This window comes from Prenolepis imparis, unplaced genomic scaffold, assembly GCF_030444845.1.
Source record: "Prenolepis imparis isolate NDT839.2.m4 unplaced genomic scaffold, iyPreImpa1.0 SCAF_36, whole genome shotgun sequence".
In the NCBI taxonomy this organism is placed as follows: Eukaryota; Metazoa; Arthropoda; class Insecta; order Hymenoptera; family Formicidae; genus Prenolepis; species Prenolepis imparis.
Genome location: NW_028141194.1, coordinates 154,620 through 170,115, shown reverse-complemented (window position 1 = coordinate 170,115; position 15,496 = coordinate 154,620). Strand labels below are relative to the sequence as shown.

Here is a 15,496-nt window from a genome sequence, read left to right as displayed (position 1 = left end):
TTTTCCAAATTATAGATAAATAAAAATAGAATATATATGTATAATACTGTTACGTCCCTGGTCTTTCTTCCCCTGAATATCATCCCTTGAGTGTCATCGAGGAGCTTCATCGTAAAGGGGGTTGTTTATTGACAACCGCCCTGTCATTGTTTTTCGGCTCCATGACAGTTTTGGTCTGGCTGACGCATCGAGCGGACGCATGTGGATCAGACAAGCTTTCTTACATTGTACATGCAAATAATATTGTATCTCGTTGCTTTCGCGTATTGGGTCGTGATATTAAAGACCATTGCTTCCTTACGAGAGTGGATTCATTTCGCGCGCGAGTGAGTGCGAGAGTGAGTGTGACATTTTTGCGAGAACCGCAAAAGCCGTCCCGAGGACGTAACATTTTGGGGGCTCGTCCGGGATAAAAGGAACATCTCACCGCAGCGGAACAGAACATCGAAAATGTTACATTCCCCGAGGATTACCCGTTCACAAGCTCTGTCTCGAGCGACTGACAGCGAGGAATCGAAAGAGCAAACGGGCTCGTTATCGGAAGTCGCAGGAGAACCAGCAGCGACAGAATCTACAGCTCTTCGGGCTCTCCTTCTAGAAATGCGAGAGATGCGACAGGAGCAGACACGTCGAGAGGACGAAATTGCGGCGATGCTGCGTCGTCACGACGAGGAACTTCAAGCCTTAAAAGAGATTCATTCCCGACCACAAAATCTACAGTTAAGTCCTTTTATTAATAGAACGTGTGGAAATTCGGGTGCGCACTTTTCAAATGAGAGAGAGAATGATTTTCGCGCGATATTAGGATTCAAATTAAAATCTGATACTAATGACGGGACAGTATCACTTCGTGAATTTTTCTCGCAGTTTAATTTAATTGCACGAGCAAATAGTTGGGATGATGCGACAAAGACTGTTGCACTTGCTTCGAGTTTGAGAGGAAAAGCGCGTTCGGTATTAGAGACGGTAGAAGACGTGTCCAATTTAGAATTTAATGAATTAAAATCAAAGCTTGAATTACGTTTTGGAGAAGGACACTTATCACAAAATTATTACGTACAATTTACAAATCGGAAACAAAAGTTTGGGGAAGATTTGGCAACATTAGGTTCAGAACTCGATAGATTGGTTCGCCTTGCGTATCCCGAGTGCCCACACGAAATCCGAGATAAGATCGCCTGCGCGCAATTCGTTTCGGCGATATATGATAGTTTTGTCAAACGAACTTTACAATTGGAAAATATAACCTCTTTGAGTTTGGCAATTGAAAGGGCAAAAGCAATAAAAATAATTCAAGGGGAGGGTTTCGAGAAAAAGAGAGGAAATTTAAATTTTAATAAAAATTTTTCGGGTGTTGAAAAAAAGAGCGCGCAGGGTAATAAATTAGAAGGCGAACGGGATAAAAAAGATAAGAAGGAAAATAATGAAAAAGGAAATTGGCCAGGCAGCAAATTTAGCGCCGGCCGAAGGGAATGTTGGACATGTGGGAAAATCGGACATTTCCGGTACGAATGTCCTATTGAGAAGGGAAACTCGATTTAGCCGAACTTTTCGGGGAGAGTTTGGCTTCCGTGAAAAATTCCTCGGAAATTGTATTAAATGTTAATAGGATTAAGAATAACGATTATTTCATTTACAGGGGAAAAGTAGATAATAAAGTATGTTCTTTCAAGGTCGACACGGGCTCTGATGTTTCCATAATAAATAGCAAATTTGTTGATAAAAAGAAAAGAAAGATTTGTAAGAAGTTTGTTAATTTGAGATATCCCACCGGAGAAAAAGTTCGTGTAGAGTTTTGGGCAGAAATTAAAGTTGAATTAGGAAAATATTCTCTAGAAATTCCAATGTTTATTGCAGACATAAATGATGAATGTCTTTTGGGAATAGATTTTCTAAAAATGGTTAATTTGGATAAAGTCTTTGAATCGGCTTTTGGAACTCCGATATTTGAAAAAGAAATAGCTAGAATTGAAGATTCTTTTAAAGAAGTTCCGATCCCCTTGAAAGAACTCTATGAAACGAATTCTCAACATTTAACTGAAGTAGAAAAAGAAAGTTTTGTCGATTTTCTTGATGAATTTGATGATTTATTTTCTGAAAACATTATTGCAGGGAATTGTAATGTTGTAGAACATATTGTAAATGTGCGAGATTCTCCTCCCATAAAACAGGTTCCTCGTAGGATTCCGATTCAAATGAGGGAAGAAGTCGATAAGATTTTGGAAGATATGAGTTCACGTGGAGTAATTGAGGAATCACAGAGTCCATGGGTTTCCCCTGCTGTCATGGTTAAAAAGAAGGACGGTTCTATAAGATTCTGTGTTGATTATCGAAAATTAAACGAGGTGACTATTAAGGATTCTTATCCCCTTCCCCGAATTGATGACATTCTTGACCAGCTAGCGGGTAATTTTTGGTTTTCCACACTTGATCTTAAAAGTGGGTATTGGCAAATTAAGATCCGTCCCGAGGACAAAGAGAAAACGGCTTTTTCAATCGGTAAGGGACTTTGGCAATTTACAATTATGCCCTTTGGTTTATGTAACGCCCCTGCAACATTTGAACGCCTTATGGAAAAGATTTTACAAAATTTATTATCAAAAATTTGCCTTGTATATTTGGATGATGTGATAATTTTTGGGAAAAGTTTTATTGAAATGATAAACAATCTTAGAACGGCGTTTTTACGATTAAGAGAAGCGAATTTAAAAATAAACCCGAAGAAATGTGTTATTTAGTAAAAGCGTAAAATATTTGGGTCATGTGGTTTCTGCGGAGGGCGTTGTTACAGATCCCGATAAGATTTCCGTTGTTAAAGATTGGCCAATCCCTCACACAAAAAAACAATTACGAAGTTTTCTCGGATTTTGTTCTTATTATCGTAAATTTGTTAAAGGATTCTCTTCCTTAGCTAAGCCCCTTTACATGTTGACAGAAGGTCAAACTAAATACGTATGGGGAGATGAATGTCAGAAAGCTTTTGAAAAGTTAAAGTTTTTATTGTGCTCTTCTCCAATTCTTTCCTTTCCGAGAGAAAAGGGAGAATTTTTATTAGATACTGACGCATCGAATATAGGGATCGGTGCAGTGTTGTCTCAGAAGCAAGATGGAGAAGAGAAAGTAATTGCTTATTTTAGTCGTGTGCTTAATAAAGCCGAACGAAACTATTGCGTTACTCGACGGGAACTTTTAGCGATAGTAGATTCTATAAAGTTTTTTCGTCATTATCTTTTGGGACAAAAATTTTTAATTCGAACGGATCATGTTTCGTTACGGTGGCTTTTATCTTTCAGAGATTTGGAAGGTCAATTAGCTCGATGGATGGAAAGATTGCAGCAATACGAGTTTGAGATTATCTATCGTAAAGGGACTTCTCACAATAATGCTGACGGATTATCCAGAAGACTTTGTGAATCAAACAATTGTCAATATTGTGCAAAAGTGGAAAGGAAAAGCTCAGAAGAGAAGGAACAAACAGTTTCTCGCATCGTGTTCGAAGGCGAAAATTTGGAAAATTGGCGTGAAACTCAACGACAGGATCCTGACATTTCATTTATTCTTCATGCCAAGGAAACAGCAATTCGTTCCCCACGTTCAGAAATAGTCGGAGAGGATATTTCAACTCTAATATATTGGTCGTATTGGGATTCTTTGATTGTGAAAAATGGGATCCTCTATAAAAAATGGGAAGCTCCAAATTTAAAATCAAGTTTTCTCCAACTCGTGGTTCCTCGAGTACGAATAAAAGAGATATTAGAGGAGACGCATGATTCTCCAGCAGGAGGACATTTCGGAGTCAATAAGACTCTAGAAAAAATTCGAAAACGATTCTTCTGGGCAACCTGCAAACAGAATGTTGAGGAATGGTGTAAAACCTGTAAAATCTGTGTTTCGAAGAAAGGTCCTTCAGGAAAAGGGAAATCTCCTCTACAAATTTATAATGTTGGAGCTCCATTAGAGAGAATACAGATGGACACACTTGGTCCTCTTCCTTTGACAAGATCTGGAAACAAATATTTGCTTGTTATCGTAGATTGCTTCACTAAATGGGTAGAGGCTTTTCCTATTAAAAATATCAGAGCTAGAACGGTCGCTGAAGTCTTTGTTAATCAATTTATCTCAAGGCATGGAATTCCAAATGAAGTTCACACCGATCAAGGGAAGTACTTTGAATCACAACTTTTCTCAGAATTAATGAAATTACTCGGGATAAAGAAGACTAGAACTACTGCCCTTCATCCTCAATCTGACGGACAAGTAGAACGCCAACATCAGACTATTTCAAATTTCTTGGCGAAATACGTGTCAGAAGATCAAAAGGACTGGGATCGATGGATTCCCATGTTTCTTTTAGCTTACAGATCTTCGAAGCATGAAACCACTGGCGTGACTCCGGCAGAGCTATATTTTGGTAGGGAACTTAGGTTACCTGTGGATCTTTTACGAGGAAGTCCTGAATCTTCTGAAGGAAGACTTTCGGGAAGAAATTTTACTAGAAATCTAAAAGAGAAATTAGAGGAAATCCATTCTTCAGTTAGAGAGCGAATGAATCTGAAATTTTCTCAGATGAAGATTCGTTATGATCGTGGTGCCAGAAGAATTCTTTTTGAAGTAGGACAGAAAGTTTGGTTTTATAATCCTCGTAGAATTAAAGGGAAAGCTCCGAAGTTACAAGGAAGTTGGGAAGGTCCATTCCGAATAGTGAAAAAACTTAGTGACGTGGTGTTTTGTATAGAAAAGTCGTCTAGACATAAGAGAAAAATTGTACATTCAGATAGATTAGCTCCTTTTCTCGAGAGAAGTTTAGAAAACTAATAAAGTAGATTGGAGCCCGGAAATGTCGATTTTTCTTTAAAAATTCGGGGGGATATTTTTAATTTAAGGAAAAGTAGAATAAGTTATTGCGCATTTTATTTTCCGTTTTAGAGTCTTCAATTTGGGAAGAGGTTTGTCTTTAACCTGGGAAGAGTTTTCTGAATGGCGGAAAAGTTGATCTTCCAGCTTAGTCTTCCAGGAAGGAAATCTTCATTTGTCTTTGTTCTACTCTAAGAAGACTGTCTCGCCCGCGGTTTTTGATCCGTGGTTTTCCCGCGGGACTTTGGGCAAATGCCGAGACAGGGACTTGGGGAGTTCATGAGGGACGATGGGTCCACGGAAAATACCCCCCCCCCCTTGTCCGAACCGGAGGACGTAGGGAGACCGGGACTTGTCTTCAAGGAACTTTAAAAGTCGATTGGGACCAAATTGACGGAGTCGCTCGGTAACCTGCGGCAGCAGCCCAGGGTAGGGCAAGAAGACTCGTCGGTGCCCTGGAATCGACAATTGGTGCAGACGTACTGTGGATTTAGATTGGCGGAGATAACTTGTGCGGATGTGCGACGGGATCCAGAATCGCGGATTGTTCGGTAACCTGTGGGAGAAGCCCAGGATAGGACAGGGATATTCGCTGGAGTCATGAAGTCGACATCGAAGCACAGAATTTTGGATTAACGGTGGATGCCCCTTGTTATCGATTGTCGGGACAACAATCTTGACGGAGGGGGGCAGTGTTACGTCCCTGGTCTTTCTTCCCCTGAATATCATCCCTTGAGTGTCATCGAGGAGCTTCATCGTAAAGGGGGTTGTTTATTGACAACCGCCCTGTTGTTTTTCGGCTCCATGACAGTTTTGGTCTGGCTGACGCATCGAGCGGACGCATGTGGATCAGACAAGCTTTCTTACATTGTACATGCAAATAATATTGTATCTCGTTGCTTTCGCGTATTGGGTCGTGATATTAAAGACCATTGCTTCCTTACGAAAGTGGATTCATTTCGCGCGCGAGTGAGTGCGAGAGTGAGTGTGACATTTTTGCGAGAACCGCAAAAGCCGTCCCGAGGACGTAACAATACATATAGAATATAATGTATCTAATGACAATAAAAATGATATATATATACACTCAGCCAAAAATAACTTAAAAAGTAGTAAAAAATTGTCAAGGTTCAAGAATTTATAACTCAGCTAATAATTATGATATCGAGGTGTTTAGAAAACGAAAATAAAGCTTGAAGATTGTAGTTTGAGAAAATTTTAGTGCCGATTACGTGGAATGATCAGTTTTGCAATGACAAATGATAGTATGTGAACCTGCAAAACTGTTGAATAGAAGGTCCACTTTCCTGAATTGCACGGCGTGAATCAGTTGACGTAGCTCAATGGGATAAAAAGCACATGAAAATTTGAACTTTTCTCTTTAAAATGTGCTTTGGCGGAACTCGATACGATACTTTTTCGCTAAATTATCGCAATTTGAAAAAAGTCAGTTTTTTAAGGACAAATTGTGATTTAAAATGTGTATCTGCTATCTTTATCAATTCGAATCGTTGCAATTATTCAAGAATGTTGCATTGAATGCGGAGGTGTCCCGAAGCGAGCAAATTGTGCCGGGTATCTGCCACAAACAAAGTCCGAGTAAGATATTCGCGGGGTTTTCGCCGTAAGAGTTTGGCACTACTTTCTCGGGAATCGGAGGGGATCCATGAGGATTTCCCCGCGTAAAAAAAAGTAAAAAAGTGAAAAAGTAAAAAAAGAGCATCCATAATGAATTTAAATAAATTTTAATTAATATTCATTATTCGTCATCAAAGCTTGATGAAATATCCATGATTACTCTATATGACGTCCATATGACATCTATGAATACATCTAATGGATGTCGAATGGACATAGCAAATGCGGAACTATGGATGTCTAGTAGAGATCCATAAGATGTTACGTGGATGTCTAATGGAGGTTTTGAATCTCCATGGTGGACGTCTACTGGACATCCATTAGAAGTTTTTGTTCTGTGTGTGAAGTGTCGCAGGAAATGGTTACCGTCGATTTACATAACGTAATTAATATATTTAAAAAAAAGATTAAAAAGGAAGGAGCCAATATAACTGTTGTAATTTATAAAATAATTATTTTTATTTTTATTTAATCTGCACGAAATATAATGTTATTTTAAATTATTGAAAATTAAAACTTATAAAAATATTTTAACGAAAGAAAATTGTACGAATATATTCTACAAAAATATATGATATTAAAAATTGCGCCAACTAAAAATAGAAAATTACAATTTCAAACATTTTAATGAAAAACTGTTCTTTCTAATAGTTATTTTAATTTTTTACATAAATAATGATATTAAAAAGTAGCGCAAACTAAATTAAAATGATATGATATATGACATAATTATAATATACATATGTATGCATGTATTTTACTTTCTTTCTAAAGTACTGTTGATTTTACAAATAATAAAAGAAATAAATAAAATTAAAAAATTGAAAAAGTTTCCAAAAGAATCAAGGTTTTTAACGAATATTTTCAAATGATCATATTAAGTCTAGTTAAGTTATAATAAAAAATTAAAAAGCGGTTGCTAACTTCATCTCATTCTAACGAGACGGTGAAATAGAAAAAATATTAATAAGTATTCTTTTCACCAGTGGAAAATGTCCATCACGTTTTATTTTTCTAACTTATTTAAAATATGAAATTAAAATAAAAACATAATTTTCTCCTCTTCTCCCCCACCCCCCAAAATCACTCGTTAGATTGTACTGAATAATTCAAAACATGCATTTGTTCTAAAAATGTCATATTCCTGACTTAATTCTTCAACGATTTTTGCTTTGTCAAAATTTTTTCTGAAACTTAGTTCTTATATTATAAAAAAAAAATTATTAGCGAATTACGAGATTAGTATGGGAAATAGACAGAAGCCTTTTAATTATGAACCAGCAGTTAAAATATTAATACATATATTAAAATCGTATTATTTCTGTTTGGTAAATTTTTTTCTTTTTATTATTGATATAATTAAATATATATATACCTAAAATAGACATATATACCCAAAATATATATGAGAATTTCTTTTAGTATGTTAAATTTACTATTAAAATTACTAATTAAATTAATAAATAAATACATAATAAATAAAAATATATCTATTTTGTATCTTTAATATACTTTTATTTATTTATCTACTGAAAGCTATATGTATATATAATTATTTCAATTGTCAATTAAACACATGAAGTAGTTTTAGTTTCCCTTGAGTTTATCATACAAAGATAAAAAATTTTGATCACAAAAATTTATAATATAATATAAAACATATAATAGTATAGAGAATAATTTTGATGATAGTAAGTTATGATTAAAGACATATTTGCGTCAACACAAATAAATAAAATTAATAAAATTTAGATATACAAACGCTTTTCCTCAAATCTTTTCTTACAATTACACACTTTTCCTTTTTTTTGTCTGATTACATAGAGGTCTAATTATTTTTCAATGTTTAATTTGCAAAAGACATAACAAAAGAAACTTTCTTATTGAATTTAAGCTAATTTATGTACTATATATATATACATACATATATATATATGTATATAAAAGAAGGAATTATAAAAACCACACATATGTATACATTGTACATATCTCTTGTGTAACTTATTACTCTCTTTTCCTGTCGTCTCATAATTTCCGCCATATCATAGTTCACGCGCATCCCTTTTACTAGAGAAAACATTTTACGTTTTACGTTCCATAAATTATAAATGAACGTAATAGCAAACTAAGCGTTCAATATGCGTTTTCTCAGCTCCTCGCGCGATTTTTTTTTCCACAAATTCTCGGAAATAACTGTAAAGACAGTTGTGTTCGAATTGTAATAAAAGATACGTTTTATTTTCCGTTCGTAATACGTCTGCGAGATTATTATTATGACGGAGATATTGACACTGGAAAAAGTTCTTGCCTTTCTAAAAGTAGATCTAGCGTTTGCTTGTTGTTGGCCACTTCCGGTGACGGCCACAAAGTCTCAAAAAATTCGTGACAAGATATTTCGATGGTGTTGTTGCCTAAATGGTACGCTAATGTCGATATCGTTAATGTATACGTTAGGTCTCGAACGTGATAATATGTTTCTTCTTATGAAAGTGGGTTGCGAGCTAAGTGCCTTTCTACAAGTTCCAATACAGATTACATTGTTTACGCTTCAGAGTGATCGTTTGCAAGTAAGAGATAAGATATATCTTTGTTTTGGATTAATAGTAATTTTAATTTATATCTATATCTATTTATATCTATTTGCATTAATATAATAAATATTAAAAATATATAAATTTTAAAATGAATATATTACGAAAAATATTTCATATTTTTTGTGTCAAAATGTGTCAAAATGAAGCATAAAACATCTCGTAAACTATTCATTTTTCAATTATTCAATTTTAACAATTTTTTACACTAAATATTATGACGAATCGATTTATGTAAAAAAATTATAGTGATTTTATTTATAAAAGTAATAATGACCTAAAAATCTTAAAAATACCTCCATATGAAATGAGATTATGCTTACAACAAGATCCTCCTTCGAAATCCTACAACTTTTGTATGAAACATTTTTCGATGGAAATCTTGGTTTTCGAGAAATTTCAATCCAAAAGTTAAAATGAGACATTCTGTATACAAACTTAAGGCATTTAAAATAAGCTGCAATGAAATAATTCTTAAACATCTGTTTCTTCTTCTATGATCTCGGATTACTTCAAGATTATTTCTAATTAATTTATTGAATTCATGTTTTTCTATATACTTTTATGGTGTCGAAATAGAAATATAGCGCTTCGTTTAAAAAAAAAAAAAACAGAATAATTTTAATATAACCTTGAAAAATTAAATAAAAAGATTTTTTGACATTATATAATTCTAAGAAATAATATAAAAGAAATCTTTTTAAATTTTTTATATCTTCTATAGTTTAACAGTTATTTCAAATAACACTTATCTAGAAATATAGAAATCATTGTGATGGAGAGACGCACAAATATATTATTATTATGTATAGATCTGGTTGATGCATATGAGATAAAAATATTATATCTTTCATATTATATATTTGTGCAGGTTATAATATATGAAATGGAAAATTTCATCGAACAAGCAACATCAAAAGAGAAAAGTGTTATTCAGAAATATATTGATAAATGCAAATTATTTTACATTATGACATTAAGTTGGATAACTATAACTGCTGTCGCTATAATTGTTGGGCCACTGTTGCTACCTCAATCCTTTCCAATCGAAGTACAGTATCCATTTTACGTGGGCCAGCAACCTCTAAAAACTGTCATTTATTTGCATCATGCGATGGTCGTGTATCAAAGTTACGTACAAGTATGTAGCAACGTTTTTGTAGCTGTTCTACTTTGGTTTGTAGCGGCAAGATTTGAAATTTTGTCTCACAAATTTCGGAAAGTTAGAAGTTTTTCAGAGTATAAAATCTGCATACAGTTGCATCAACAGCTATTACGGTGAGATAAAATATATTATGGTGGAATAATATTTCTATCTTTTATCTTTTCAATGTTGTACTTGCAATATATGACTGCAGTGAGAGAAGCCAGAAATTTTAAAATAATTTGATGTTGTGAATAATAATAATAGAAATTAAATATTTGTCTAAATTTTTTTTTATTTTAAAATAGTGTCATACTGTTTTATATTTCTGTCGTTCATTGTCAATTTTAAAACAAAAATAAAGAAATTAAAAGTTGATTACAGATATGCGAAAGATGTTACTATGACGGTTCGTTATATAGCATTGTCATCAATAGGATTCAGTACTATAGCAGTAGTATTCAGCGGTCTTACCTTTTTAAGTGTGAGTTGTGTCTATTTTATTTGTTTAACGTATTTTGCTTATATAGCGAAAAGTATGATAAATAGTACCGTTCGTTAAATCGTAGCTCTACTGTATTTCTTAAAGAGTTAAAATATTTTAAAATGTTATTGCTGTTGTATCGCTGTTGTATCGTAGCTAGTCTCACTCGAATGCCGCAATGTTTGTTTCCTTTTCAAGCGATCCGTTGATAAATGACGTTCATAAATTTATTTTGTGTAATTTTTATGTAATATTCGGTACCCCGTGCCTAAACTATTATTCAGAGAGATAAGCAGTTTAACATATTATTTAAGTATTTTTTTATCTTATTTAATCCTGTATATGGAAGCATTGATAAATCGATAAAATGTTTTATAATTATTTTTTTTTATTCACACAAAGGCCGTAGCCAGTTAAGAAGGACCAATCTGCTCCCATACGATTCACGCTTATTTTTTTTACTTTGATTGCTGTCAATGTCACTTACAATTTAGCCAAATATTAGTTCTTAATATTGAACCGTTTTGATGTAAAAAATAAAAATAAAAATGATGAAAATAATTCATATCTTTTGATCGGCCAAACCGATTTTGATGAAATTTTAATATGTTGTAGATATCATTAAGACACATTTGTGGAAAATTTGGGAAAGGTTTCTGATGACAGAAACATTGATTTAAAAAATGAATAAATGTTTTTGCTTTTTTTTAGTCCCGATATCTTTCTGGTACAATTACGCAAAAATGTTTGTAGAATCTTGGAATAGTTTTCTATCAAACATTATTTTTTTTGAAGCAATAAAATGGATAGGCGGTATTTTTAAGATATAAAGTATTCATTTTTATTTTTTTTAAATATGATATGCTTTTGGTACGACCGTCATATATTTTTTGTAGAATTTTGAGACAGTATTCTACAACAAGTAATTTTTTCGAAACAAAAAAATAGGTAGGCGGAAGTTTAAAAAAATAAAGTATTCTTTTTTATTTTTTTTAAATATTATATGCTTTTGGTACGATTGCCATATATTTTTTGTAGAATTTTGAGACAATATTCTACAACAAGTAATTTTCTCGAACCAATAAATGGGTGGAAGGTACTTAAAAAATTTTTTTTTCAAAATTATTATAGTTTTTTGATACTATCGCCATATTTGGGTTTAGAATCTTGGAATGGAATCTTACAAGTAATTTTCCGGAATCGATTAAATGAATAGATGGTACTAAAAAAATTATAAAATAAAATAAAATGAAATAATTATAAATTTTATTGCTTCAAAAAAAATAATATCTGATAGGAAACTATTCCAAGATTCTACAAAAATTTTTTCGTAATTGTACCAGAAAGATATCGGAATTAAAAGAAAGAAAAACATTTATTCATTTTTTTAATCAATGTTTTTGTCATCAGAAACCTGTCCCGAATTTTCCACAAATGTGTCTCAATGATATCTACAACATATTAAAATTTCATCAAAATCGGTAAAGCCGATCAAAAGATATGAATTATTTTCGACATTTTTATTTTTATTTTTTACACCAAAACGGTTCAATATTAAGGACTAATATTTGGCTAAATTGTAAGTGACACTAATAGCAATCAAAGTAAAAAAAAATAAGCGTGATCCGTGTGGGGGCAGATTGGTCCATCTTATCCGGCTACGGCCTTTGACAAAGCAATGAAAATTCGATGAAACGTACCACTAACTATTTCCTATATTGTACCTACTGATGCGATTTACTAAATTAATTCTTTTACTTCGGCATTAGTTTTCTTTCTTTATATTTAGATGGACAATTGAAGAAAATATTATCAAATTTTATAATTATATTGAGTTAATACTTATATTGTTTTCTCATAGAAGAAGCTTTGTTTTCGTGAAAAAATTTTTTAAAGATTTTTATGCCAATGTGTTCAGAATGTTCCAAAACATCGAAAAATCACATTTTTTTAAAAACGTCCGTATGTGTGTATGTATGTACTTTTATTTATTATTTGTCATCATTTACTATTGTCATTTTTATAAAAATTTATAGTGTTTTAAATTTTAATGCAATTTTAATTTTTTAGAAAATGTTTGTGGTTGCTCTAACTTCCATAAATTTTAATATATTGGGATAAATTTTTTTATATAAAAATAGACTATCATTAAAGAATGGTTGATATTAAATTTTGATGAGGATCAGCGAAAGGGTTTATTTTTTATAAAATTTTGAATTTTATGAAAAATGTCTATGGTTGCTTTAAATTTCGTAAATTTTGAGATATCAAGCTAAATTTTTTTACATGATTAAAGTATCATTAAAAGATATTTGGTATTGAATTTGACGAAGATCGGTGAAAGGATTCATTTTTTATAAAATTTTGAATTTTTCAAAAAATGTAAATTTTCGAATTTTACGAAAAAAACATACGAGAGTGGATACATACATACACATATACACATACATGTACATGACATTTTAAAAAATGTTATGTTATGTTAAAAAAGTGTGCAAATTGGAAACTTGTACATTACTTTTTCAGCATTTTATTTCGCTCATTAAGCTTCCTCTATAAGGAAGCCAAAATTTAAAAACCACCTTGCACACTTTTTTATATTTTTGTGTAATACAAAAAGTATTTTTGTTAAATTTTTGAAGAGAATTTATGATTATGAAATTTATATATGAAATATGACGTTCTTATAGATATTTTTTGTTGCCGACTGAGAACTTTTGTAGAAAATAAAATTTTATTTTTGTTACATTTCTTTAATTTTATAGTTAGAAGTACGATTTAAAAACTCATGAGTACAATTTAGCAAACCAGTATTGTAAATTGTACCAAATACTACTTTTTTCTAATTTTTAATTTACGATATGAAACAATGATAAATTTGTGTTAATGTTTAGCGTATATTGTTGACAAAGAACCATAGTTTTAGATAAATGAAAAAATTGTGTTATTTCTTTGATAGTTTTATTGCAATTTTAATATTTATCTTAGGGGGGGGGAGAGTACGATTTAGTATATTTTCCCCTATATATACATATACATATATACCTAATTTCTTTAAGAATATAAAAATTGACTTATTAGACTACAGCTGTTTATGTGAATACTAAATGTTTTTCTCTTTCTTTCTTGTATTGTGAATTTAATAATTTAATAATTTTAATATTTTTTTTATATATATTGCGTTAGAGCAGAATTGTAGTATTAATATTATAATATTATTCTATACAGCGACAACCATTAACTATAAAGGCTCAATTTATGACTGTTGGCGTATCCGGACTTATAGAAGTTTTTGTTTGCGCGTGGCCAGCTGATTATGTCTTGAGTACGGTAAGATATGATAATTGATAATATATAATAAATATATAAGAAAAAATAAGAAAAAACCAAACGAAATTCGTAGATATAAAACTGATATCTTTACATTTACAGCACAAAACATAAAAAATATACAAATCTGTATAATATATATAAATATGCGCATGCACAATTTCTTTTCTATATAAAATATAACTATCATGATCAGCTTTATTATAAAAAGGTGTTATATACATACATACATATATTATACTGATTACTCTTTATTTAAATTCAAAATAAAAGCATTCTTATAGCACTATAATCAAGATGTAGTTTTATTTTAATGTTTCAGAGCAATAACGTTTGCCATGCTGTATACGAATCGTTATGGTATAAGAATAAAGTATCATTACAAAAAGATTTATTATATGTTGTATCGCGATGTCAACAGCCCGTATCTGTAACTGTACCATGCATGTTACCAACTCTTTCACTTAATTATTATGCTTCTGTAAGTCGTATCACAACATTATTGCTTCAATATTTATGAATAATTTATTATGGCATACTTAATTCCGATATTTTTGGCGATACTTAACGAATATTTTTAATTATTCCTTTGCAGCAAAACAAGCAATGCAAAAATTCTTAGTTGCACAGTAGTTTTTTACTTTTGAATTATAATTATAATTATTTATATTATAAAAACATAATAAATTTTTATAAACATAACTTTTATTTAAATTATAAAATTAAAAATAATTTTTATGTGTTTATTATGAGAAATTAAATAATCTATATATTTTTTGAAACTGTACTGTATACCTAAATTTGATTACAATAAACTTATTTAAATCACACGTATAAATTTTTGCCTTCTTAAATTAATGTGTCTTAGAAATAAATAGAAAATGATTGTAAGTTCTATATTTATAATTAGTGTTAATTTCTAGAATGCATATTCAATTAAAAATAAATACGTGAACAAAAGATATGTAGAACTTTAAGTTGTGTTAGGATAAATATTTTATTAAATTCTTAATTCTCCGGATTATTTATAAAATAAAATAAAAAATAATACTAAAATTTAATTTTAGTTTTATTTTACTTTGTATAATATTGTTTCTTTTATTAATAACTTGAAATTAAATAGTTGCAGCGCAATTTTTTATTTTTTTAAAATCCTAGCATTTGAATTTTATCTGTAAAAAATATTATATCGTGTCGCCAAAATTATCGGAATAATTTCTCTTCTCTAATAGTTAGCTAATGTTTTGTTTTATATATTATTATATCCTTCTGCACGTACATTTAAAGTAAATACTTGATAGTTTAAGATATATATATATATATATATATATATATATATGTTTATCTAGATTTAAAATAATTTATAATTATTAACAATTTAAAGTCATTTTAATGATATATTCAATAACAAAAATAAAATATTTATATCTGACAGTATTTATCGACTACGTTTTC

At 31.0% G+C, this 15,496-nt stretch overlaps 1 protein-coding gene across 1 annotated transcript; it reads left to right on the top strand.

The window, feature by feature from the left end:
* The first annotated feature begins 9,786 nt into the window (after positions 1-9,786).
* On the top strand, positions 9,787-14,663 carry LOC145946998 (uncharacterized). The gene is made up of 4 exons (XM_083056768.1): positions 9,787-10,361; positions 10,612-10,711; positions 13,940-14,041; positions 14,364-14,663. The coding sequence occupies exons 1-4, from the start codon at positions 9,859-9,861 to the stop codon at positions 14,559-14,561; spliced, it is 903 nt and encodes a 300-aa protein (XP_082912894.1). The 5' UTR covers positions 9,787-9,858; the 3' UTR covers positions 14,562-14,663.
* The last annotated feature ends 833 nt before the right edge of the window (positions 14,664-15,496 follow it).

Bases quoted from the DNA above. Each gene is read 5' to 3' on its own strand.
- LOC145946998 (XM_083056768.1), top strand. From the start codon at position 9,859: ATGGAGAGACGCACAAATATATTATTATTATGTATAGATCTGGTTGAT. The intron at 10,712-13,939 runs GTGAGTTGTGTC...TATTCTATACAG, and splicing joins GCGGTCTTACCTTTTTAAGT to CGACAACCATTAACTATAAA. The intron at 14,042-14,363 runs GTAAGATATGAT...TTAATGTTTCAG, and splicing joins CTGATTATGTCTTGAGTACG to AGCAATAACGTTTGCCATGC.